The sequence below is a fragment of the Osmerus mordax genome, chromosome 9 (assembly GCF_038355195.1).
Source record: "Osmerus mordax isolate fOsmMor3 chromosome 9, fOsmMor3.pri, whole genome shotgun sequence".
Lineage (NCBI taxonomy): Eukaryota > Metazoa > Chordata > Actinopteri > Osmeriformes > Osmeridae > Osmerus > Osmerus mordax.
In genome coordinates this window covers 3,039,465-3,065,610 of record NC_090058.1, presented here as the reverse complement: position 1 = coordinate 3,065,610, position 26,146 = coordinate 3,039,465, and the positions used below count along the sequence as shown (strand labels likewise).

General features: G+C 46.6%; 2 protein-coding genes across 3 annotated transcripts; both read right to left on the bottom strand.

Moving 5' to 3' along the window:
- Window positions 1–6,668: 6,668 nt before the first annotated feature.
- On the bottom strand, window positions 6,669–23,548 carry ppp2r5eb (protein phosphatase 2, regulatory subunit B', epsilon isoform b). 2 transcript variants are annotated; one of them, XM_067242832.1, is made up of 14 exons: window positions 23,178–23,548; window positions 20,114–20,277; window positions 12,335–12,531; window positions 12,013–12,114; window positions 11,338–11,430; window positions 11,059–11,189; window positions 10,881–10,940; window positions 10,496–10,604; window positions 10,316–10,369; window positions 10,161–10,211; window positions 9,274–9,393; window positions 8,971–9,098; window positions 8,666–8,767; window positions 6,669–8,344 (listed from the first exon to the last, which is right to left on the bottom strand). In XM_067242832.1, exons 2-14 carry the CDS (start codon window positions 20,268–20,270, stop codon window positions 8,245–8,247), a joined length of 1,404 nt encoding a protein of 467 aa, XP_067098933.1. In that variant the 5' UTR covers window positions 20,271–20,277; window positions 23,178–23,548; the 3' UTR covers window positions 6,669–8,244. The 2 variants fall into 2 exon arrangements, with proteins under 2 accessions (XP_067098933.1, XP_067098935.1); XM_067242834.1 differs by lacking the exons at window positions 20,114–20,277; window positions 23,178–23,548 and adding an exon at window positions 17,340–17,462.
- Window positions 23,549–24,244: 696 nt separating this feature from the next.
- Window positions 24,245–25,902, bottom strand: wdr89 (WD repeat domain 89). Its single transcript, XM_067243641.1, has one exon. The coding sequence runs from the start codon at window positions 25,853–25,855 to the stop codon at window positions 24,698–24,700; it is 1,158 nt and encodes a 385-aa protein (XP_067099742.1). The 5' UTR covers window positions 25,856–25,902; the 3' UTR covers window positions 24,245–24,697.
- Between the last annotated feature and the right edge of the window lie 244 nt (window positions 25,903–26,146).

The following is a 26,146-nucleotide window of genomic DNA, read 5'->3' as shown; positions in this document are numbered from 1 at the left end:
TCTGCGGACAGGCAGTGGTGGTCAGGGTTGTGGACGTCTGTGGTGGTAGTCAAAAGGCGATGTTGTGGGTGGGTATCAGCCGGCGGGGTGGTGAAGCTCATTGTAACACTGCGCTTTGGCTGCTCAGAGCGCACTGTGGCACAAGCGCGCGCCTCCGAAGCTTTGCAATCTGCAGGCTCTCTGCTTTTTCCAGAACGCATGCGTATCACTGCACATCTCTTGTCTGACGGTGGAGGGTCCTCACGGTTTCACATCAAGAGGTGAAACTTTTAGTTACACGAGTAACTACGAGTTTTATATATTGTAGGGATAGCCTACATTTGAAATGTGTTTTCAGTTCATTAATAGCCTACCTTCTATCAATGAAAAAAGTAACGAAAGCAAAGTTAGCGTGGTACTGAAAAATCGAATTGGCCAATAACACCAGGTTATTCATAACCACATCATCGATAAACCAATACTGGAGCGTGCAATGAGTATCTAAACGGGGACTCACCTCCACTAAATCCCAACCGAATACTCTGATCTCCAAATCCCAACTGAATGCTAATTACACAGCTTGAATAGGCTGATGGGACCCAAGGGGAATGAATTCCCAACTGAAGCAATGGCAGTTGGTGTACCATGAAGGCTCTGCTGTACGGGCTGTCAAATTTATGGCTGTCACTTTTTTTCGTGCACTGGCGTAGTATGGTATTTGTCGACAACATGGCCTGATATGAATAAGTAGCTTGGTAGGCCTATTATTAATTATAAAACGTAACGAAACGCTTTCTACCGTTGCCGGTGAAAATGCTTGAGCTCATAGAGACGTCTAGTAAAATAGGATTTACTGTAGTTTACTGTCCTAAAACATCCAACTGTAACTTCTCCAAACAACAGTCCTTGAGCACCAATGATTACATCCATGCCCGTCCCCCCCCCCGTCCCCCGTCCCCCGTCCCCCTCGTGTTTCATTTCTGTAAGCTTACTAATCAGTTCAATAGAAGTAGTTTTGTTTTGTTTTGTATGTTAACATCCTGTGCCCTGATTTTAAATCTCCGAATCTAAGTCTGTCAGAAGCACTTCAGAGAAGGTATCAAAATAAATGCATGAGAAAGCTTGAGTGAGGAAATGCGCGCTCTCTCTCTGCCAAATGTTCCCTCAGGACGCCCTTAATTGGCCCACTTGCATCACAGACTATCAAACATATGTGACAGCGCAGGTTGGACAGCTGCCTTCCTCGCTATAATAGGCACGGTACAAGTGCACAGACGTTTTGAGGGACGTGGCTCATATGAAAAAATATTATTTTCAGATATGTACAAATAGAACTATTACAAATTTGCAGTATGCAAACGTTCAGTTCAAACGGTCAGAGTCACTCAAGTCACATTTTCATAACATTTAGTAAATGAAGCAGGACAAAGGTAGTCTAGGCTTGTCAAGATTGTAATATGAACTGTAAGCCCACGGTGAATAAAACACTGAGTTACTGAACTTATTAATGACTAAAATAGGCTTTAGAAACTATAAAGGTACATGTTGGTTGGACACTCGGGACAGCTCTGTAGGGATTTGATTACTGTAATCACTCTAATTACAGCGCCTCACTAACCACCAATTACGCCCAATCAGGATTCAGCAGGACGCTCATTGTTCAAATGATACAGTCAAGTAATCGTCAAAACGTCGTGCCTGACTAATATATTTCTTGGACTATCAATGCATAGTTTCCACAGACGGTGCAGAAACATCCAGAGTACATACATGCATCAGTCACATCTTCAGGAGGACTACAAGCCGTTCCTTACTCGACTACCGAAAATCAGAACTGTGGACTAATCCTATTTCACTGCTATACTTTCTATTTGCGCTATTTGTATGTTGCTTGTGAGTAAAGCATCTACCAAATGAATACAATCTGAACCGTAATTATGTATTCTACGGGAAAAAACTGTTACTTTTGCTGCATCTCAGAAATAATGTATGCTACCGTGTTTTATCCCTATTGAGCACCAACTGTAGCGTCACAGAAAGATCAAAGAATCGAGTGGATGACATTGATGCCTCATTTGGGGACTCGAAAATGGGGATAAATATTGAGCCTCTTCACCAATCAATGCAGCACATCTGGAGCAACATCCAATCTCTGTCTGCATTCCTCTCCATTGATCTCAGAATTAATTAGTCGAGGTTGCATGGGCCCGTCTCTGGTCTAAAAGGGGGTGTCCGATATCAAAGCCTTCGTGCCCCATTCTATTGGCGCGCCAGAAGGCCCATCTCAACTGAAATAGAAAAACGATTCTCTGCACAAGTCAATGTTCATCTCTGAAAGTTGCAAGGGGTTTGTAGGGTAAAAAAAGAACTATGGTAAGTGCATAGGGATTCTTTCTGTCCAGAGTGCATTGTGTTCTCTGTAGTATTGGCATTAATCCTGTCCAGGGGATTTGAATTCCTGTATATGAACAGTACCACAACATCACTGGATGTACAAACGACCGTATCCTCTTGGACACCCCAGTGACTCCTGGTGTCAAGTCATAGCCCGTCCCACTTCAAAAGCACCAATCTCTTTTTCAAATTGCTTACTTGAAATTGGATTTCTCTGATTGGGTTGCAAATTATGTAGTTTCTCTCTGTCTCTCTCTCTGTCCCCTGGACCAAGCCAGCGTATTTGCAGGAAGCCGGAGGAATCTTGCCACTGATCTATTGTTACTTGTTACTGCTAATTACAGTCTCCTAGTCTCCAACAGTTCATGGAGCCTATTTAAGGTCCACAATTCTGTGGCATTTTGGTGAGTCAGCCCCAAACCCAACCTGGCAACAGCCCCCACACACCTCCACATGGGGCCCCATGGAAATAAGGCTTTGGGAAAAGATATATCACTGTGCAGGAACACAGATCTAAAGATCAGTAGCAACAGCAAAAGCTGATTTATGTAGTTACAGATTGTGCCGAAGGTACGCTATGAGAGTGCTGTATTTTAATCACTAAACCTTCTGAGATGTACTGAGAACAGACTTCTTTGAATGACCAGAGGGGTTACAACACTAGTAGTGGGAGGATAGAGGGCTAGTGGCTAGCCTTTTCATCCAACATATCGAGTGTTGTTTTGGGGAGGGTGGAAACAGACTGTGAGTTTATATGTCATTGACTGTTTCACATCATGAATCACCATCGTGCATTGAGTACCATTAAATATTAATCTGCAAAGCCCAACTGCAGTTTAAAAGCCCCAGGTGAATTTTCCTCTCACACATTAGGCTAAATATGAAACATCTCTGTGAACCTCTCTCCTTACCTCTAGGCGCAGTGTTGATAGTTTAATGTATTTGAATTGAATATCTCACCTCGATGTTCACAATCAGGCTGGGACACAGCAATGAAATAATTGGCATTAGTTTCTTCATTCTCTCTCACACTGCAGTTAGAAACTTGAAAAGCTAAAAAAAAAAAATAGACAATGATTTGTCAAAGTATGAAGTATGAAGTCAAGCTACACATCAGAGAAGATCATTCCTCTACAAGGAATCTGGTTGTTTCTGCCATAGGCTGTGACATGTTTCATCCCACGTTTGAAGAGATTTGTACTCAAGTCTACAAAACATGTGAAGTGTTGAGATGTTGCAAACACAACAAAGCGACTTGACAAACACAGATATCTTGTTGATGTTCTGTGTCATATATTTCTGTTCGGAGGCCATTGCTGGGAAAGTAAACATCCTCTGTCGATTTGCCATACTAAATAAATATAACTGCATCCTTAGAGTACTTTTACATTAAAATACATTCCTTGCATTAACTCCAGAATCACAATGCATTTTTGTCTCATTCGGATTCTGTCAGAGTAACAAGGAGCCTTTTATAAACAAAAATAGATCTACATCTTCTGTAAGAGCAGTGGGTTTGTTGTGCTATTCCACGCTCTTGGGTTTCCCTATACTTACCTCATGGATACACATTGCCAAGGATGTGTGTGTGGGCTAGTAGGTTCTCTGTGTTATTTACGGATTTCAGTGGGAGGCTACAGCGCATTTGAAAAGTTTTGGCCATTGACAATACAAGGCACCCAGTCCTCTGTCAACTGATGGATTTAATGGAATCGATTCTAGATCTGTGTCGTCCATTCTTGCCCAGTGTGAAATCCTCTCAACGGAATATTTGATATCCATTCAAATCTTCATGTGGATGTAAATCCTGACGGATGTTCCTATAATATGTATTCAAACAAATATGTTAAGATATACGGTAGATGGAAAAACATGGGATTAACAGGATTACATTAAGATCATTGGAACATTTCCCATGGCACAGATTAAGCCTATATCTTCTAACTAAAAAGTAAGGGTTGAACCAAGCCCTATAACTAACAATTGTATGCATATTCTTACTATAGGATACAGCTGAAGAACGTGCTGCATGTTAAATTGGGCCAAACTCAGTCATGAAGAAGAGAAGGCTCTGAGGGTCTGGCAGGTCTCGAAGAAGAGACGAATGACAGAAAGGTAGAAAGAAGGGATGAGTGAAAGATGAAGGAGAAGTGATGATGAGGGGGAAAGGAGACAGATAAAAGAATGCCAGTGAAGAGGAGGCGAAGAGATGATCAGAGGGCGGGGTACAATGATCTGTAAAAAGCACGGTGAAAAGTAGTGGTGAAACATCTTGCTTGCTCACAAGAAGAGGGGTGATAATAAATTATATTTGTTATCAGAGATGGGAAGTAGGGAAGTAACGAAGTACAAATACTTGGAAAAAAAGTTTTGAAAGGTTGAAAACATACTATTTGAAAAAAAAAAATCAAAAAAAAAAAATCTCGAACTATTACTCTTTAACGGATCATATAACACACAACCCCTTTTTACATCTCTTACTTTGGACCTGGTTCCTGGTTATTACCAAAATAAAAAATAAATAAAAACTAAGTAGACAAGTACTTCCAACGTCCGTCTATCGATCAAACTCCTTCCTCTTCAGCAGGGCCAAATGTCCCCTTAGCAGAGAGACATTTACTCAAGGACCTTCCACTGGCGGAGGCCCGAGTTCCATGTGTCCTTACCAGCCCCTGAAACAGAACAGCCTGGAGTCCGTTTCTCACCTCCTCCCTCCCTGCCCACTTCCTTGTGCAGCTCCCCATTGGTCCTCACGATCGATCGTCTCCCCCTTCTGGTAAAGATCCTCCACTGCAGCTCACTGCCGACGCCGCACAGATAAGCTTCAACCACAGCAAGCCAGGGAAGAACTCTGTGACAGAATCACGTTAAAACTGGGGAGGGTTTGTTTGGTGTGAACAATGCAGTGTCTGTTTCTACCAGCCTTCTCGCAGCAGATGATCTTGTGTTGTGTTATCTACTGAGGGAAACAAGGTCAAGAAGAGAACGGGTAAAATCACTGGTGTGTATCATCAGCACTGTAATTACTTATGACAATGCCCCTCAGTGTCACAGTCTTTCTGGGGTTTAGGTCAAGTGCGCTCTGAGAGGTGAAGAACCAGAGAGGACTTACAGTAATTGGTTTTAACAAAACAGGAAAAAAGGTGGATAAGTCTTTAAGAAACTCTGGGACATACCAAATCTCTTCCTGACGGGTGATCCTAATTAGATAAAACGTTTTCCTTCCTCCCTTCCTCCTCCCCCACTCCACCCTAATTGCCGCTCTCCTGTGTCTCTGAGGGCTTTACCTCGTCAGACCCAAACAGGGGAACTGGAGCTTTGACAACGTCGTGTCCCTGGACATTAAGCCCAAACCGTCTTCTCTCTCCTCAACTGCCAGTTAGGACTAACATCCAGAGTATTCCCTCTGGATGAGGCCAGGAGAGCATAGCTCCGTGGCTGAACATGTTGAACATGGCCCATGTGACTGGGAGGAAACACAGAGAAGAGCCCCACTTAGATGAGATCACAATCACAAGGCTAACTGCTTCCACACACCCTTCAACCAGGGCAGTGCACAACAGAGAAGACGGAGGGAAACTATCTTAAGCTTTGCCTCAAACCTAGTAGTGTGTTTAGGTCTGTCACATCCCAACCACACAGCATGGAACCTTATCACCCCCCCCCCCCCCCCTTCCTGGAATAAATAAATAAACCCTCTACCTTCCCTACACAGGGATGGTAGAGAATCTCAATCAAATATCAGAACACAGGGATTTAGTTTTAGTAAGCTTCGGTGAAGATGGGTGCATTTTCACTGAGATTTTACCATGACAAAAGACGCAAATGACAGATTACAACAAAGTACATTTAGACACTAAATGGAAGCTGTCTGGATAACTTGAGTCATGCTGCCCCCTTGTGGCACAAAATTCTTCATGTGATAATCTCTAAAGGCTGTAACCTATCAACCTTAGGTTTATGTATAACTATGTATAATTATGTATAAAATAATATAATGTATAACTTTAACACACAGCAATCATGTGCACTTATCATACGCAACACATAATTCCAATGACAGCGGTGAGGTAGCTACAGGTCATTGTACACCTGATGCTGGCTTGCATGGGCAGCCAAGTAAAAACAGAGATCAGTCAGTCGTGGAATACATGGCAACACTCCAGAGTAGCTAAGCAACGACAGTGAACATGTTTCTCCATCTCATCCACTCTCTCCACACCACCCGTCAACACACTTACACACAAACTTTAAAAATAAAGCAATCCAGCATCTGGGCTTTATCACAAAACAGGTTTAATTTAATATCTCTTTATTTTTTAAAATAATTAAACATTTGTATTTCTCCAACCCTTTTTTTTCTTTTAATCATATTATATCTGGGCCACCCTGAAGCACACATTAATTCTGTAAGAGGGTCAACAATGCTGAATTTACTGTTAATTTGAACAGGATATCAACCTCTCCATGCCTGCCTTCTCTGCCCCGCCCTCCCGTTCCCTCCCTCCCCAACTCCCCAAAAAAAGAGAGAAAAAAAGATCTGATGGTCAAAGAAACTTAATCAAAATATCCAAAACGAGAGAGATTAAAACCAAGAGGGGAAACAAAAAACAAGAGTGAAAACAAGGGGAAAACACTATCATAAATACCAGGAAGTCTTGTTCCATAATACCTCTTGTTATACTGGATACTCCTCGACTGTTCCTAAGCAAAAATATAGGCTAAATTACTACAAGATACAAGATATCAGTGTACTGCATTCAATAACAATATACAGGTTTGTAATACTGTGAGGAGTGGGCGCGAGAATGACACGGCCGTCTCACAACACTCTTATACGTTAGCTTGTCTTTTCTGTGTGGCTGGACGGTACCAGTGCCAGACTGATACCAGGCTGCCTGGTACTGTAGGGGGGGCAAAGTCCACAAAAAACCAAAGAGATAGAACTGACCTTACAGAAACCAATCAATCTTTTTGGGGAGCTGGATGCAGACAGAGAAGTGAGCTTAATGTGAGGGGAGGCCGAGGGGTGCCGAGAATGACGTGAGGGTGAGGGAGGCTGGGTTAGGTGTGGGGGCGTCCTTCTTTAAAGACCTTCTCAATCCCGTTCTCTCTCTGTTCTCTTTACTCCCTGTACAAACAGGCCCCAAACATTACTGTCTCTTGAAGGAGGGGTTGAGACGTGGGGTTTAATCAATATCCTCGTGGCTATCGGGGTCCATTACAACTAGCTTAGCTTCAGCATGGAGAGGCAGGAGGGGTTGGAGGGTGGTCCGGGAGACAGGGTGGGGCTTCTTCCTGGTCAGGGTTGGCCTCTGCAGGGGCTGGAAGGGGCCACGCATACCTCTCAGTCAGGACGTCCCAAACACCATAGGTAGACAGGGATCGAAGGAGAGGAGGGAGCAGGGAGAACAACCAGAGGTGGTCATTGGTTTGTGTTCAGGAAGAGTGGAGATGGGAGGAAGATAAAACAATCTATCTTTTCTTTTTCTGTAGATTTTTTTTTTTTTCTTTTTTTCAAGGAGAGTTCATTTCATGTCCTACTGTCCAAAGTCTCCCCCCCCCCCCCTCCCACACAAGTTTTCATTCTCGTTTTCTATTTTTTTTCTTCCTTTTTTATTTTTCTTTCGCAGTAATATCAGTTTAAGGGAAAAAGAAAAAAAAGTTATTTACAGTGCTGTTGAAATAATGAAACAGACGTGTGAATCTACCGTAAAGTAAGTCGCACAATACAGGAAAAAAAAAAAAAAGAAAAAAAAAATGTCTAAAAAAAAAACAACAAAATCCACGATGACGCTCCATGCGGTTCCAGATGCCTGTGTGGATCCACGCTGCTCTGGTAGGGACATGGATGGGAGGCGTGGCGCTTCGTTAAGTGGGAATGATCCCGTCGCTCCTAAGGCCCCTCTTCAACTCCAGGTCCTCCAGTTTCTTCCATAGCTCCTCCCTCTCCTTCTCCTTCTTCTTCTCACTGCACAGAAGGGGAGGGGCATGTCAGGGGGCGGGGTATGTCAGGGGGGCGGGGCCGAGCATCCTTCTCTAAAGCACTAACAAGACTTAAGAGATTACAGTCGGACTGTACACCACAACTCTTGTTGGCGAATAAACCAATCAGAAGCTGTAGTAAAAAGTTTTTATTTTGAACACAATAGTTACGTTTGTTTGAGAGAGAAAGGTCTGTCTGTGAGTGTGTATGCGTGTGTGTGTCATAGTTAGTCTTCGGTACGTGTGGACACTAACTGTACCATCCAACTATATGAGAGCTCTTTATCCCCCAGAAGGCTCATCTTACCGCTGGCGGTCTGACTTGTAGGTAGCTGTGAGTTCATCAAACAAGGTACTGTTCATCTCCATGAAAGCTTTTAGTACATTGTAAACCAACGCCACTATTGCCCTGCAAGTGCAAATAAAACAATGTCAAGGTAAGTCGACAGGTTGTGTAAGCAATAGAAAAACAATTCAGAAGCACAACATAAACCTGAGCTTCGAATCCAACCATTTAAAAATGACAAAACATAAATAACCAAGCTGTTTTTCTGGCAGGAACTGAAGGTTTTGTTTCTGGGAACTCAGGGGATGCACTGAGACACTACTCACGGATTCCAGTGCTCTTTGGAGATCCTGTAGAGGCTGGCGAACATGATGGGCAGGATGACACTGGAGTTCTCCTCGATCAGACTCATGATGTACTCATTGTTCCAGTAGTACAGAGCCCTCTCTGCCACCTGCAAGCCCAGCGGCAGCACGTCAAGAAACAACAACAGCTAACTAGAGCACGTCAAGAAACCTCTCTAATGGCAACACATCAACAAATAACAATCAACGCCAGCAACAACTCGCACTCGACACACAAGCATGTAGAACACAAGACACGTGCACGGTGAGGCAGGGACGTCTGACCTGGAAGTGCGGGCTGGACACGCATCTGGAGATCTGTTTGAAAAGCGGCTCCTGGATCTTGATGAACTGTGTGGGCTCGATCACGTCCAGGATCTCCTCCAGCTCTCCGAGGTACATCACCTGAGCAGAGCGTTCTCACAGTTAACCCCCTGCTAACCACACACACCTCACCCTCTCTGCCACACACACATCTCACCCTCTCAGCCACACACACACACCTCACCCTCTCAGCCACACCTCACCCTCTCAGCCACACACACACACACCTCACCCTCTCAGCCACACACACACACCTCACCCTCTCAGCCACACACACACACCTCAGCCACACACACACACCTCACCCTCTCAGCCACACACACCTCACCCTCTCAGCCACACACACACACCTCAGCCACACACACACACCTCAGCCACACACACACACCTCACCCTCTCAGCCACACACACCTCACCCTCTCAGCCACACACACACACCTCAGCCACACACACACACCTCACCCTCTCAGCCACACACACCTCACCCTCTCAGCCACACACACCTCACCCTCTCAGCCACACACACACCTCACCCTCTCAGCCACACACATCTCACCCTCTCAGCCACACACACCTCACCCTCTCAGCCACACACACACACACCTCACCCTCTCAGCCACACACACCTCACCCTCACCCACCAATGGATGACAGCAAGAGGAGGGAAATGGCTCACTGAGGTCACATGGTCAATATTTACCAGTGACTATTTATGCACCCTGTGTGAGCTAGGTCAGGACTAGGGTCAGGTCAGGGGTCAGGTCAGGGCTAAGGGTCAGGGTTAAGGGTCAGGGATGGGGTCAAGGCTAGCAGGAGAGACAGGCAGGTGGTATCTCGGTGTATCTCACTTCTTTTTGACTGCAGGTTTTGGGCCAGAACTTCAGCAAGCCTCGGATGACCTGAGAGAGAGAGGGGAGATGAGAGCAGAGAGTGAGTCGGTACGAATCGTGACCAGGCGACCCTGCTCTGACCCGGGGGACGGACGGGGGGACAGAACACCTACCGGTTCTGTTAATGCTGGGTCTTTCTCTAGGAACTGTACAATGCAATACGCCAACTGCAGAGAAAGAAAACAAAACAGACAACATTTAGATTAGGACAAATATCCCAATTTACGAACATCAAACAAAACCCAGTGAAATCATTAGTCCAGATGGGAGCTGAGAGCTTGGAGGAGACAGACCTGTGCATGGAAGAGGGACAGGCTCCTCACAGTGTGGAGCGGGATCAACACTTTGACCAGAAACTGTTTATGCTCCGCTTTCAGGGGCAGAGCGAAACCGTTGATTATGCTGTGGAAGAGAACACACAGAAGCCCTGCTAAGCCAGGAGGGGACATCACACATGCACAAAGAAGCCGTTCAGTCTGAGCGCTGCTACCACAAGGTCTAAGCACAAAGGACTACATGAATTAGCCATCAAGGCCGACGTAAATTACACAGGTGCCTAAATGATGGAGCGGAACGAATGGGTTCTATGGCCACGGCCGGGGCGGTATCGGAGAGGAGGGTAGCTGTTACACAGCTAGGGGGGAGGCTGGTGTCGGCGTGCGGGTCAGGGCCACATACCTCCCCAAGATCTCCAGCAACTCAGCAACCCCGTTGAAGTGCTCTGTCTCATAAACAAAACTTAACGAGGGACAGAATGGAGGAGGGAAGGGAGGGAAGAGAGAGACAGACGTTAGTGAAACACAGAAGGCGTCGCCACGGTCAGGTGACATGTTAAGCATCGGGAACGTACGCTTACCGTAGAAAAATATTATTTATCTGTTTTCGTATAAAAGCCCTCAGCCCCAGGAATTTCCCGTAGATTCTGTGTAAGACTGTTTTCAGATAGTCTCTCTCCCGAGGGTCCTCGCTGTCGAAGAGCTCCAAGAGCTGAGGAGGGCACACAGGACAAAAGAGGTCAGAGGTCAACATCAAACAAGTACAGTCCCTGAAAAGTACACCTTTAAAAGTTACACCTTCGGTATTATTATATTTTTTTATTTTTATTATTATCAAGTGATCAAGAATGAGTGCTTACCTGTAGGACAAATTTCTGGTCTATGTACTTTTTGGCAATGCTGGGTTGGAATTCCTGACTCTCCAAGAATCGTATGAAGAACTCATACACCAGCTACAACACAGTGACAGACAGGAAGAGAGATTAAGATCTGGACACACAAAAAAAAAACACATGTGGGGTGATGGAAAGAGTTGGACAGTGGGCAGGGAGGACAACAGGTCACAGGGGTCAAAGTTCACAGAAGGCACGGAGTAGGGTCACCAGTAGCAGTAACCAGGGTAACAAATGGCTTGGGCAACGGGCATATGACTGATAGGGGTAAATCTAAAGATGTGGTCGAATGAGTTTGGCTCAGCAGGTGTTTTGTTTTGGGGGGGGGGGGGGGGGGGGGGGGGGAATGAAAATAAAATCAATCAATTGAAGAAATAAAAATCAAATAAAAAGGTTTTACCAGGAAGATTCTCCTTGAGATATGCATCTCATTTCTAAAGGAGTCCTGGGAGGCAGCAGGTACACAGAAAAGGGGGTTGAGAGAGAGAGCACCTGCCGCTACACCTGCTCCTCAGCTGAGTACTCAACGCACCTAAACCAGGGCAGTCGCCCCGGCAACCGTGAGCACATTACTCAGAAGCAGAGACACCAGGGGAGGGGAGAGGGGAGGAGGGCCAGGGCAGAGCCATCCTGTGTAACTACCTGTAAGTGTGGCCATGAGGCCTCGAGTGTGGGTTCATCCTCCTCAGGGTCAAACTCATTACTGTCGCTGGGCGGAAGGGTCCGGAATATGTTGTAAGAGACCTGGGAGACGGGGAACAGAACAGTCAATTGGGTTCACGGGAAATAATGACTGAGAGGCTGCAGTGTGTGTGTCCCTGTGTGTGTGTCCCTGTGTGTGTGTCTGTGTGTGTCCCTGTGTGTGTGTGTGTGTCTCTGTGTGTGTCTCTGTGTGTGTCCCTGTGTGTGTCCCTGTGTGTGTCTGTATGCGTGTCTGTATGCGTGTGTATCTGTTTGTCCTCACCATTTTGACGACCTCCGGGTAGGCCTGTTCCGTCAGGTAGCCCCTGCTCACGGTCACGTAGTCCACCAGCTCGTTGAGGGTGGAGCGCTTGTACTCCTTCATCTTCAGGTCGGACAGCGTGTCCATGAAGTCAAACACAGTACAGCACTGCTGCAGCTTCTTCAGGAACAGCTCCGGCTGCTCCAGCGCCGGCACGTCTGCACACACACACACACACGCGCACACACACACACGGTGAGCAAAAGAGAAAGCGAGAGAGAAAGCGAGAGAGTAAATGAGAGAGCAAAAGAGAAAATACAAGAGAGCAAGAGAGAGAGTGAGAGACAGAGTTAGGACAGCTACACGGTATAGACTATAAGGTCAGGGATCATCAATGCAACAGCCAAGAACTCTCATGGTGTGATGTCACATATTAATATGAGAGGCGTCAAGAACACAAACTAAAACACAAACTTAAACATGTACACCACTGCCAACGAAACCCTGGGAATCGTAGTTCCCTGATGAAAGACAGCCCTGAGACCTGGCTGGCTCTACACACTCACAACCAGACTCTGGTTACCCAGAGTTTATAGCAAGCGGCGCGGCGCACCCCCCCCGCTCACTCTCGCCACCCCTGTGATCGTGAACACAGACAGCCCCTTTGCAGCCCAGCGAGGACCGTGCAAGTATTACATAAGATATAAGCTGCTCTAGAGCCTACGGTCCATCATCCCGCTGACCCTACAGGTCACCTATCATTTGATCTCAATGGATCCGGCCTGGGATCAGTCGACTGGGCTGACAGGCTAACAGGTAGAGGGCTGGGTAGGGTAAACATAGATCTAAATAGGAAGACCTGAGCTCTGTGAAGGGACTGCACAAAAAGCCAGCCCTCTTCCTATTAAATCTCTTTGATTATGTCATGGCTGGAGATAAGTCTGACAGTGCGGCTGGGATTCTGCCTTTGTGAAACGGCTCGGCCGAGGGGAAATGGGAGAGGGGCAAAAGGAGCCGGCCAGGTCCTTGTTGGAGAGTGTTGCGCGGAGCAGGTCACGTCTTCCATGTAAACAGGTGCTAGGAAGCAGACGGGAGAGTGTTGATAATACTGACATCCTCAGGCCAGGTCTGTCCGTGGAGTGTCCATGCTCGCCTCAGCCAAGTGTCTGTCAACATAACATAACACAGACCAGAGCACACCAGACCAGCCAGGGCCACCTCGTACCTCAACAGCCAGCATAGCTGAGGCTGAAAAGAGGAGGAGGAGGAAGAGACAGAGAGAGAGACAGGGAGGGACAGAGGGAGAGGGGTGGGGGGGCAGAGGGAAATGAAAGAAGGAGACAAAGAGAGAGAGAGAAAAGTAAGGAAAAAGACAAGAGAGAAAGAAGGAGTCACGGGGGGAACCAGAAGGAAAGAAAGACAGAGACAAAGAGAGAGAGAAAAGGAGGGAATGAGAGAGAGGAAGGAAGGGTGAAGCAGCAGGCCTGAGTTGCAGCAGTTAAATAGGCGCTGCTCCCCACAGACAGACTCCCAAACCCAGCTCCAACCTGCTCCCATCAAACCAAAAAGAATAAAGGCTAGCCCACCAACATCCACTACAATACCTCTTCTGTTAAACCAGACTTGTGTGTGTGTGTGTGTGGTTCTGTGGTCGGTCCTTTTTCCCGGGTTAATAGAAAGACAGTGCTGGTGATGGGTTTCCTTCAGTCCCTGGTTCTATAGCAGCATGTGAATAGCCTTAAAGGAAGCTATTCATAGAGCAGATAATCACACAGGAGAGGGTAATCCATCCAGGCAGTCAAAGGACGGCCCGGCCCAGCACAGCTCCTCTCCTGCAGGCCCCCGACAACCACAAGCACGCCAACACGCCCTGCGCGTGACATCACGGCCCTCGCGACGTCCTGTCCGACGGGGCGCGTGACATCACGCTCCGTGTGACAGCGTCGGGGAGCCCAGGGGCAGGGCCGTGGCTCCCTCTCACACACACCAGAGTGCAGCCCAGCGAACTGCAGGACTCGCACCTCATCACAACCACTGGAGGCTCCTCTGGAAATCCTTCAAGACAGAGGAACCCTACTGTACAGCCAGCAGCACAGCTATTGGTGCTGCAGATCATCATTCCGTCCATCCAGGCCAGGCCAGGACACGATGGACCTGATTCCCAGCTCCACAGCTCCATCCAAACATCAGTGGGTCAGTGGCACCACCAGAGCATTCAATTCCATTTGCTTTATTGGCGTGAATGTTAAAGAATGTTGCCAAAGCAGTCCACCGCGGAGGGACAACACATGGAACTCTTACACCGTGTCCTCTGATACGAGGCGCCAGGCGCTGCTGAGGCCAGCCTCTAGCCCAGCCTCTAGCCCAGCCCCCTCATCTGGAGTAGAGGCCAGGGGAGCCTCACCACAGCTCCCTTGGCAGGGAATATGAAGACACTGGGGCTTAATTAATGTGAAGAAGGCTTAGCCTCTCAGAAGAAGAGAGAGAGACATATTCAGACACAGAGAGAGAGAGGAGGTGGTAGAGGGGGAGAGAGAGGGACATATTCAGACACAGAGAGAGAGAGGAGGTGGTAGAGGGGGAGAGAGAGGGACATATTCAGACACAGAGAGAGAGAGGAGGTGGTAGAGGGGGAGAGAGGGACAGAAAGAGGGATGGAGGTAGAGAGAGAAAGCAAGAGGGAGAGAGTAAGAGACTTAGAAAGCAAGCGAGAGACATTCAAAGGCTTACCACAAGAAATGTTCAAAGTTAATTTTATAATCACTTAAGTCCATTGAGCGGGGTTGGGGTCCAGACTCACACGGTGCTCTTTCATCTGGATATTACCAAGGCCCTTCGACCAGGACTCTGTCAAGACTGAAGCCCCAGGGACAGACCAGAGAGACTCTGGGACCACGGCCCACTACTTACCACACATCAGAACCTAGACCTCAAGCATGTGCCCTTTTAACATGACAGCTCAGTCTACCAGCTCACTACGCAGGCTACCGTGTGTCTACATTCTCTCAGCAACAAGTTCAAAACAACTGTACTGCGTTTAACAACAGTCCTGAACACATCTGACGTTCAACCACGTCTCCCAAATCATAACACGGACGATAGTAGGCACATACGTACAAGGGCACCGACGAATGACAATATCTACGATGCGGACCATTCCTACTTAGGAAATGAGAGTGATTGGACCTTCTTAAGAGTGGGATTGAACAGCCCCTGAGCTGAAGGGTAAGAGGCAGGCCACCTAGCCTGCAGGAGAGCCCTGGCCAGTTAACTCGCTAACAGTGATGCTAAAGCTAACCGACACAATGAGATGAAATTCCCTTGAAAGTAACGTTGATGGGCACTTTGCCCAGCCAGGTCTTAGCTTTTAAACTGAATCTCTTGGCAGCGCGGCAACTTCCAAGTCCTCCACGGACTTTCGAGACGTACACAGTCGCCAAGCGCTCTTTGGATAACGGCGTTATGGATCTGTGCTTTCTCCGTTTAGCAGAAACACAAATCCAGGAAGTGACGGTGTAGGGTAACGACACGTCTCTAAGAGTAGCCGACACACGCATAGCAAACCTGCCTGTGTCAGGGGAAAAACCCCACTCTATAAAAGAGGCGAGTGAAACCGGCCGTCCGGGTTTGGGTTACGGCAGGAGAGAGTGAGGCTCTCCGACAGATGGGCCCAGCGGGTCAACACTGTGCCAGCGCCTGAAGGTCGATATGTAGGATATGTACTGTATGTACACACACACACACACACACAGACACACACACACCATCACAAACAACACAGATACTGTCTGTGTGAACCTGTGTAAGCAGGCCAGGTCATCGGTGATGTGGCGAGTGGGAGATGGTGACATCTAAGTACAGCCCCAAATGGAGAAATGTCCAGCGTTGCAATCGCATCTAACGTTAAACATTACCAGAGTGCTCGAGTAGTGAATACAGATTGAGCTCCAGTGACCCCCTTGGGTTATTTAGCATTCCAACCACAACGACTTGCAGAACATCCTTAACTGTACTCGCAATCCTCCAGAGACTCATTGCAAAACAACTCAGACATTCTGGTGAAAAGTTGCCCGGTCAACAGACATCTAGAGAATAACAACACACAGTCCCGTTTCCATCATCCCCCAGCCTGTGTGAGACAGCCTATGGATCCCTCAAGCACCATCTTATTATTCCCGACACCGGCAGGGCGCTGTCAATCATCGACAGGTTTAATATCATTCTATGCAAACTTTGCTCTTTGCTATACAGTGGTCCGCCTACTGCTGTTGAGCAGGCTGAACTCACAGCGCCACTAAGGACACAGAGGTGGTTTAGGCAACAAGGGGACTGTAAAGTTTCTCCTCTGACTAATGAAAGTCGCTGCCACCGTCTGCGTTGGAGAGAAGAGACTAGCTGGAGCTACTTTGTCAAAACAGTGGTGGTGATGTAGGCCGATCCACACAAAGCCTCTGTTCATGGGGCCAGGTGAGAAGGCCAGCATGTTCCCTCCAGGAATCCCATAGCAGGCATTCCACCTGGCACAGACGTCACTCTCCGCACTCCTCAACAAGGGCGCTCGCTAAGAGACACACCTGCGGCTTCCCAGACAACTCAACAGACTGCTCTCCTAGTCCTGAAGCTCTCTACCACCACAGACACGGAGAGGAGAGCAGGGTAGGGAGACCCCACCTGCAGCCCACCCCACCTGCAGCCCACCCTGACTGGTCCTCTTGGGAGGACTGACATTCAGTGTGCTCTGGTCTCGACTTCACACAGAGATGTCCCACGAGACGATCCGTCCCATCAACCTTCTAGAGGATTAACACCTGCTTCCGCCACGGATCGCATACAACCCCAGCAAGACATGCATCATTACCATCTCACGTCCATTTATACCTCTCCTCTGCACACACACACACACACACACACACACACACACACACAGAAATATCCACACAGAGTCTAGGCCCAGCCTGCCAGGGGCCCCTTTGCAACCCAACTGTCACCCAGTCCTCCCACCCCACCACAAAGCTCAGAAACTCACTCGATCAGGGATCCGACTCTCGGTATCGTCCACCAGCGTTAAAAACATTCACTTGGGGCAAGTTCTGTTCAGCACGTCCGGAAGAAAAAGGTTTGTTGTAGTGGGCCCACGCTCGCCCTGCCGCTTGTTTGGAGCGAGTGGGGCTGGAAGTCTGTAAAGGGACACCGTGGGGATTGTGTTACCCCTGAGGGGAGGGTACGGAGGGGGGGAGGGGGGGTGAGGGAGCGTCGGGGGGCAGCACTGACCAAACGCAGCTCCAGGAGAAACCGGGGAGGGGCGACTGTCCGAGCGGGTCGTACAGCCCGGCTCTCCCTACATCTTTCTATTTCTGCTCCCCTCTTTTTTTACATTCTGCTCACGAGGTCAGAGGCAGATCAGTGTTGCGTAGTAGACGGGAGTCTTGGAGACGACTCCGTGCGGATCTGTCTGCTGTGAGGAAGCAGCTGCCCAAGACTTTGTTTTTTGTTTTCTCCATGGATGTGCATGTCACCAGGCTGAGAAGGGATTCCTCGTTCCACTATGTGGTCAACGTAACAGATGAGATGAAGGGGTTTATCCAGATCTGCTGTTGGGAGGTGTAGTCTTCTCTTCCTCCATCGTTAAGACTAACTCATCTTTTCTCCAGGCTCCACGCCAGGCTCATCTCAACTCTCCATCGCTCTCCCTCATCAGCCCACCCTCATCTCTCCATCTCCCTACTGAGGGAACACTTGGAAAACGTCCATAAGATAGGAGACTTGCTCAAGAGTCACTCATTAGAGACTACATGTGGAGAGAAAAAAATCTATTTAAATTTCCTAAGTCTGTATCCAGTGAATTTGTCTATTCTTAAAAATACAAGTGTTCAAAATAGTACAGTATAGCCATGTACATGTTCAGCTCTATACATGCACAGAAGTGTGTGTATTTGCATACAGAGTCCAACAGTCACGTGTGTCCAGGTGACAAGACCTAACAAGTACCACAGCTAGTAGTAGAGACTAGCCCTAAAGTAAGAGAAAGATTTAATGACGATCTCCATTGAAAAGGGTTTTAGTCTAGGGCTAAACTTAATCCATGTCTGGGAAAATGGACCCTAGTGTTTATGCGTAGTTTGTGTAAGGGAAATTACAAATAGTGAAGGAAGTGAATACATAATATGGCCGTTCATAGAGAGGGACAAAGAACATATTTTACACAACAGAACAGTTTCCTGCGGGCAAAACAGAGCAAAAAAACAACCAACTATATTGGTTAACTATATTTATAATCCCATAATGGATGGTTGTGTAGAAGTCAGTACAGAACCGTCCCCACCACCACAAGGACACGACCTTGTGACCTTAGGTCTACTCACAAAAACATCTGGATTCCCTTCCGACCTCTGACCTTCTCCCTGGCCTTAAGTATTATATATAAATGTATATTTTAAAAAAATATATAGAAAGAATCTAGCCATTGACAAAGCTCTCCACCCCTTTTCAACATATGCATTGCCTCAACCAATCAAGCCAAGTCATGTGACAGAAATGACCAATGGGCAAGATGGAGGAGAGGAAGTGGGTATACGTCAGCACATAGCCTGTGAGTGCCGGTCTGTGCAGTTGCACATCTAACCTCTGCTACTGTGTGCATCCGTGGCGGTGAGAGTGCATTCCTAACTAGGCCATTCCCATAACCTAGGAGACACACTCCCAGCAAGTTAATAAATCACAAGACACGGAGATATGCATCTTCTCGGCATGCTCTTTTGAGGAGTTCTAAAACGGCACGGAGATTAAAGCTGTCACTAAAATGGAACCACCACACATCAAATGACTCTCGGACGCTATCCAGCCCGAAATCAAATAACCTGCATTATTACCACGGCGACCGCAATAAGGCAATGAGTGAGTGTGCCGGAAATAACAGTGCACCAAGAAGGTCCGATTCATCATGTAGGTGTTTATATATAAGGACAAGATACCTGGAGCAGAGGGCGCGGCAGAAGTGCCCAGAACACTCATCTTCACTGATGCATGAACACAGAGAGACAGAAGACTGACATGCTGCGTGACTCTACGCGGTCATTATGACCTCGGATCATCAGCGACACACGCCAGCCTCCTCGGCCACATTAGAGGAGGGAGAGAGACAGAGGGAGTTCATGACCTGCACGGCTCGCTCGCCCTTCAGCTCTGTAGCTGGTGCACTGATGACGGAGTGACTCACAGGAACAACAAGTGTGTGTCCCCCCCCCGACATTGAAACACTCCTACAAACTCCAGTGGAGACGTGAAGCCAGGGCGACCCTGGAGGAATTAGTGCAGAGGCCCCGCCCACTCAGGGAGTTGAATGGAAGCCACGCCCATTTGAAAAGAGGGCCACACCCAGGTTTGGGTCTGAGGTCTGGGAACAGGAAGGGAGCTTGCGGGCTCAGGGTTCCTGTCAGGCTGCATTCCACCTCTGCTTTGGTCTCTCCATGTAAAGAGACCAGCAGGTCTGACCTTCTCATGAATCAGTAGGCTTCCTTGTCTAGGCATGCAGGTCACACACACACACACAAAGAAAAACAAGCATGAACACTGCTCTACATACTTGCAAATGTCTCACACACACACAGATGGACCCACAGGCATAGGGTAGGGGTTAGGCTCAGTCTTGGCTTTTATGAGGATTAGGGTTTCGTGAGGATCAGAAAGAGAGAGAGAGAAGTAGGAACCTGGCACTCACACACTATAATCAGTACTACACACGGACAGGTTAGTGCTGAGGTTGGGCTGAGAGGGGGCGGGAAGGTGGAAAGTCCTCCTTACCCTTCAGAAGGGGCAGCGGCGTGAGCTCTATGGGTTTGCCCTGAGACCGGAATTGGGACGAACTCTGTGACCGCTTCTGCTTGGCCTTCCTGACAGACTTCCGTGAAAATCCGTCCACTTTGTCCACAGAAGGAGGAGTGGTGGCTGCTGAGGACATAGCCCTGCTGCAAGACAACGAGGAAATAACAAACATGTTAGTGTCATTTTATTAGATATATTTTCTGCCCTTTTTTCAGCTTTTTAGAACAGAGACAGTGACATAAACAGGAAATGACGGAGAGAGAGAGGGGACTTTTTACTTCCGTCTCCATATGTCTAAAACGCTTTCTGGAGCCCTGTAGCAGAGGAGGAATACAGTGTGCCAGATAGGCAATTCAACTACAGCTTTTCGGCATTGACTTTCTGCAGGCTTAACAAACACTTCAACCAGACAACTATTGTGATACTTTGCCATTCAAAACGATTCCAAGGCCTATTCAAATTGTATACAAAGTTGGGACTTGTGTTCATGGGTACCATGTTTCAAAAGACCCATCTCTGAGCGTGATGACAGTACAATAAAAAGTAACACATGCACCCACACATTACCACTACATTACTCGCGAAAATCCAAGCACGCAGCAGTTTGAGAAATACCGCACACTCACCTGTGCACAAGGGCACTAGAATCCACACATATCACCATCAGTTCTTAATCACTCCCTTCTTACTGGTTGACTGACCGGACAAACATGCTAATGGTGCAGGCTCGGGTGTCACTGCTGCACATGAGGGCCAGTGCATGGCTGGTCGGGCATACGGCACACAACACAAAGCCATTCCCCTCCCAGTCCTCTTACATAAGAGACCAGATGACAACCACACAGGCTGAGGGGGGATTAAAGACAGAGAGAGAGAAAAGGAGAGAGACTGTGCAACAGGGAGAGCGAGGAGAGCAAAAGGGAGAGCAAGGGAGGAGAGCACCAGAGAAAGCTTGAGAAAGAGGGAGAAAGGAGAGATTGAAAGGGGAGGAAGAGAAGAGCCACAGGAACAGGAAGTCAACAAACAGGCCAATCGGAGTAGAGGGAGCTGGATGGAGAACAGGAGCAGATTTACACACCTAACACACACACACAGGATTACATACCAACGCACACAGAGTCTCTAAAACAAGCAAGGGGTCAAGGGGTGGAGTAAAATAAAATATAAAACACGAGGGAAAGATAGAGGGAGATTAAGAGACAGAGTCCACACAACAAAAGTGTCTGAATCATCAAAAACCCAGCATTAAATGGGGGAGTGTAAACACAGTTTTGCTGCGTTCAATAAAAACTGCTACATTCACACCATGAACATTCAATCCATTAAAACTCATCATAACTCATTGGTTTAATTAAAATAATAATAATGATGAAGAATCACTCACCAACGCCAAAAGTCAAATCTACATGCATATCACATACCATAAGGCAATGCCAGTACACACCAATCGAGGATGACAAACCTAGGGCTGATAAGACAAGTGGAACACTGACTACGCCTGGGCCATAACTCTCTCCCATCATGAACACTGAGGACTTTGGATGCTGAGTTATCTTGGCTCAGACAGGACATGTCCTCAATGTGACATTCAAAAACCTTGAAAATTAGCCTGTGGAATACATGCAACCTTGTGTCCAGGCACAACCAGAGAAACACACACACGCACACAGACACACACACACACAGTGCTTCCATTCCTGCATGGCTCGAAGGATGGTCAGGCTGGTTTTCAAAATCAAAGTAGTTATACACCTCTGGTCGCAGTGAATTAGATTTTTGACTTGACAGCCATTTTACAAAAGAGCATCCTGACTGATTCCTCCCTAAATATCTATAGGTCTCTAAAACAACCAAAAACATGCATTTGCTGTGAAATTAACATAATTTCTGCCAAGACTCCAAAACATCAGCCACTGTTTTAACAGTCAGTATCATTATCCATCAAAATGATTATTTAGAAGGACGATGGTTAATAACTCACCATGAACCTTTAGACAAGACTATGTTCTGCAAAAATACCGCCAATGAGGCTAGTTTGATTCAATGATGCAGAGATTGATATGTGTATCCTGATGTTCTTCCTTAGATCACTACAGCAACTTGCTAAAGCATTTTCAATCTGGAATACCTCTGCTAAAAGAATAATATTTCAGTCATTGCATTACACTGAAAACTGCTCACAAGCAACGAAATGGAAGCTGCCTCATCTTTACAGTACACTGAAGCTAGCTTTCGTTTAAAAAAACCCCGAAGACGTCTAAATAACACTTGCTGGATGTCCAATGTTAGCGTTCTTGTTCAGGTTGACAATTGTTGGGCCTAGCTTAGATAGCTAGATCGCTCTAAACTTGACAGCGCGATAAGTCAAGTGAAGTGGTGCGGGTTCCTATGCTAGTGTTGCTAGTACAGTAGTGCTAGCTAGCTAGCTAACCTTGCCAGAAAGCAAGCTGAACGATTTTTCCATAAATGAGCATAACATTATGTTCATTGTATGTTTCGTTAGTTAGCTGTATTTAGCTGAGAGGAATACTTTTATATTAACATTTAACATACAATGATCATGTTTATACATATAATAACTGAATTATAACTGTAAAATATCATAACTGAATACAGTTAACGAGCTCGCTAGCTAGCCTGTTATCTAGCCTGTTATCTAGCTAGCTCGCGTTATCGCGGGTTAGCTGTCAAAGTTAACTCGAACGTTAGCTAGACATCAAACTGATTATCTTGGAGCTAATAAACTAGCAAACCAAAACCGTTGTATTATCATATATATACAAATTATAATAAATAGTTGCACATCTCATTTGTGCGTGTGTGCATAAGATACCTGGTTGGACATAAATAATCACACATCTCTAGCTTGTACGGAATGTGGTTACTTGCTAGCATGCTAGCCTGCTTGCTGCTGGGTGATAGCTAGCCAACCCCACCAACTAGCTTGTAGCTAGCCTTCAAGCAAGCTAGCCTGCTAGCTCGCGACGTCAGTCTGAAACAAGCTGCACTCGAACTACCGCGAGTGAGCCGTTTCGTACTTTACCTTGATCCTCTGTGATTCAGAACGAAGACGGTGGCAAGGAGTTATCCTGTATTAGATAAAATATAAACTCGGCTGCTCCCAGTCCTTTGCAAATAGCCTTTCCTAGCAGCGGCAATAACAGCAGAAAAGGCTATCTTGGCCTTTTTCAGAGCCAAACCCACGAGTACCTTTTACCTTCTAACGAAATAATCCTCCGACTTCCATTAATAACAAAATACGGATGTATAAAACGATTAAACTGAATCAATCACATTCCTTAGATATTGATTCAATATTTTGCTTACTTCGCACCCCTGTGTTTTTGTTATTTATCTTTAGACAGTGTTTAATTTGGGGCTATATCTTTTCACCCTATTGTCAATATTACTGGGCTGAGTCCATGGCACACATAACAGAGGTACACTGAAAGTGCTGCTTGGTTTGGACCTATAGACGATGGTGATTGGTTGAGTAGAGAGCTTTAGGCCATGGGGTTGGATGTTCACCAACGTCAGTCAACAACGAAATGAGACGCTCCTAGAGACGAATAAAACTGGTAGGTTGCAGAGTAGGGAGTAGGAAAGAGATTGGATAGAAGGAGCTATCCTCGCCGTATGGAATGAGGCTGAACCGGTTCGAAACCCAACCCTTGTTATGCCGTTCATTCTCACTCGGATTTATATTTTCAGAGGATTTTTTAGTGTTCAATGCTGAGAGTCTCAATTGTTTGCATAAAAACATCAGCATAACGGATAGGACCTAGGATTCAGATAACAGCTGGCTCTATTTAAGCAGAGATTAAAGGATCGCCTTTTCAGGATGTACTACGAGCTACCCCATTGCAAAGTTACATAATAACAACACTAGTATTGCAAAAATGTGTAACTGTTATAACCACGTTATTTTCGTTGCTATAGAGGACTGCTGTAGTAGCGTTTTCTAAATAAATAAATGAATTGTGATTTGTGGGAATAAGGTTAAGCCTGTGAGGAAGCCTTTGATGAAGGGAAAAACAGAAAACAGGGATGCATAATTCCGAAGAAATTAATTTAATACATATGAAAATGTAATTACTGTTCGATGTAAGGTAACACAGATACTTTACACATAATTTACGTGTAATTAAGTATTTATGAACAGATCAAACTTATTAAAGGTTCTTAACTGACACACTTCAAATGCATACTTTTTTTGCAATCATTATTCAGTTTATAAGATACGTTTTTAAATGTTTTAAATACTATGTTCTACTTTGGGTTAATGAAGGAGTGGTGAACTCCACTTGTCTCAGAACTGCACACAAGCATACACATTCATGAAAAACCTTGTCCTGTAAAACCATAGCTTCATGCAGGCTGATCCAAGTACTATTTAGTAAGTAAATAGTAGAAGTACAGACTACTAAATGTAGTTTTCAGTGATCATGAAGATGATGAATACATCTCCCATCTAGAGATAAGCATTTATTTCTGTACAAAACTGTAAAATCTGTTGAACACTCCCATTCCTCACTTAACATTTAAAATCACACCTCTAGCTTGTCACGCTTCTTCTCTTTTTTGGTACCCATGCTTTTTATGTGGTCTAGATTTTAATTTGATTGCTGAGCCACTCTTTAAGGTGTCCCTCTTCCCTGACGTAAGCTCCTGGGCCCCAGGTTTCCACAGAAGCAGCTGGGCATCCTCTCCACCTGTGAACAGGGCCCCTCCTTCTGGGTCCCACACGAAGCAACGTACCATGGCAGAATGGCCGCCACGGAGCGACTTCACCAGACGCAGGCCCTTACCGCTGCACTCAAGGACATGGAGATCTCCACGGTTCTCTCCCCCCAGAACCAGCAGACACTGCTCTTCCTCTAGCCACATCCCGCTTACCAGGTAGTCTAAGGGTCTCCCATCACTGAGTGGGGTCAAGCTCCGTGCATCGGGAGTGCCAAAAACTGTGAGGGGTTCATTGGTGTCTATTTGACCGAGGTCCCACAGGTGCATGCCCTCATCATGGCTGAGACACAGCAGCTGGTTCAAGTCCTTCCCCGCCCAGCAGACTGAGCTGGCAGAAGAGCCACTGTTGCAAGTGGCCATCAGGGCCTCTTCCTCTGTACCCTGGCTCAGGTCGAAAACGTTGACAAGGCCATCAGTGGAGCCTGATGCCAGCCGGTCTTTATTTGAGGGGTGAAAGCGCACCTGTGTGATGTCATCACTATGCGATTCAGAGTACACACCGAGAACCCCACAACTCTTCTCCTTGGTCATGCGTCCATCCCAGAAAACCAAAAAACTGTCGTCTCCATCCACCTGTTCAGTGCCAGCACACAGGACCTCGTCACTGCAGCTCACGTCAAAACTGCAGAAGTGGTGATAGGGATCACTCCTGAATACCTGAACAGCCTCGGACCCAGGTCTGCGAACGTCCCACGTCCTGACTGTGCCATCGGCCGAGCCTGAGAATAGCAGGTCAGGAGACCGATGGGCGAAGCTGACTCCACAGAGTGGACCTCCATGGCCCTGGTACTCTCCAAGGAGGGTAAGGTTGTCCTTGCAGTGCAGATGGATGGAGCGGTTGGAGCAGCACACAGCCAGGAGTCCTGGTCCTGGACCAGAGACACTCTGGACAGACATGTCCAACAGATAGGTAGGCTTACTCGGCTGGATACGCCGAGCAATGGACAGAGCTTTAAACTTCTCCTCCACACTCTCCATGGCAATATACTGCAATTGCCCCTTGCTAGAGAGACAGGACGTGAAAAATATTTATTAGCGTAACATCATAAATGTAGAAAGGTATTCCCGTTCCCAATCAAGCACCACAGGCATAAGTGAAACTTCTTAGACCCATAATCAACCCGTTACAAAAACCATGTAACTTACGCTTTTCAGTTGATCGAATCAAATGTATGAAACAAAAATTGTGAAAGATTTTCACAAGACATGCAAGAATTATCCAATCACTAACAAGAATATAATTTTTCGAATTTTGAAAAGCACGTTCCG

Coding starts and splice junctions, on each gene's coding strand:
- ppp2r5eb (XM_067242832.1), bottom strand. CDS start 20,270: ATGTCCTCAGCAGCCACCACTCCTCCTTCTGTGGACAAAGTGGACGGA. Junction 10,370..10,495: donor TGTCCCTCTTCCATGCACAG/GTCTGTCTCCTC, acceptor CTTTCTCTGCAG/TTGGCGTATTGCATTGTACA. Junction 9,099..9,273: donor TGTCCAGCCCGCACTTCCAG/GTCAGACGTCCC, acceptor CTGGGCTTGCAG/GTGGCAGAGAGGGCTCTGTA.
- wdr89 (XM_067243641.1), bottom strand. CDS start 25,855: ATGGAGAGTGTGGAGGAGAAGTTTAAAGCTCTGTCCATTGCTCGGCGT.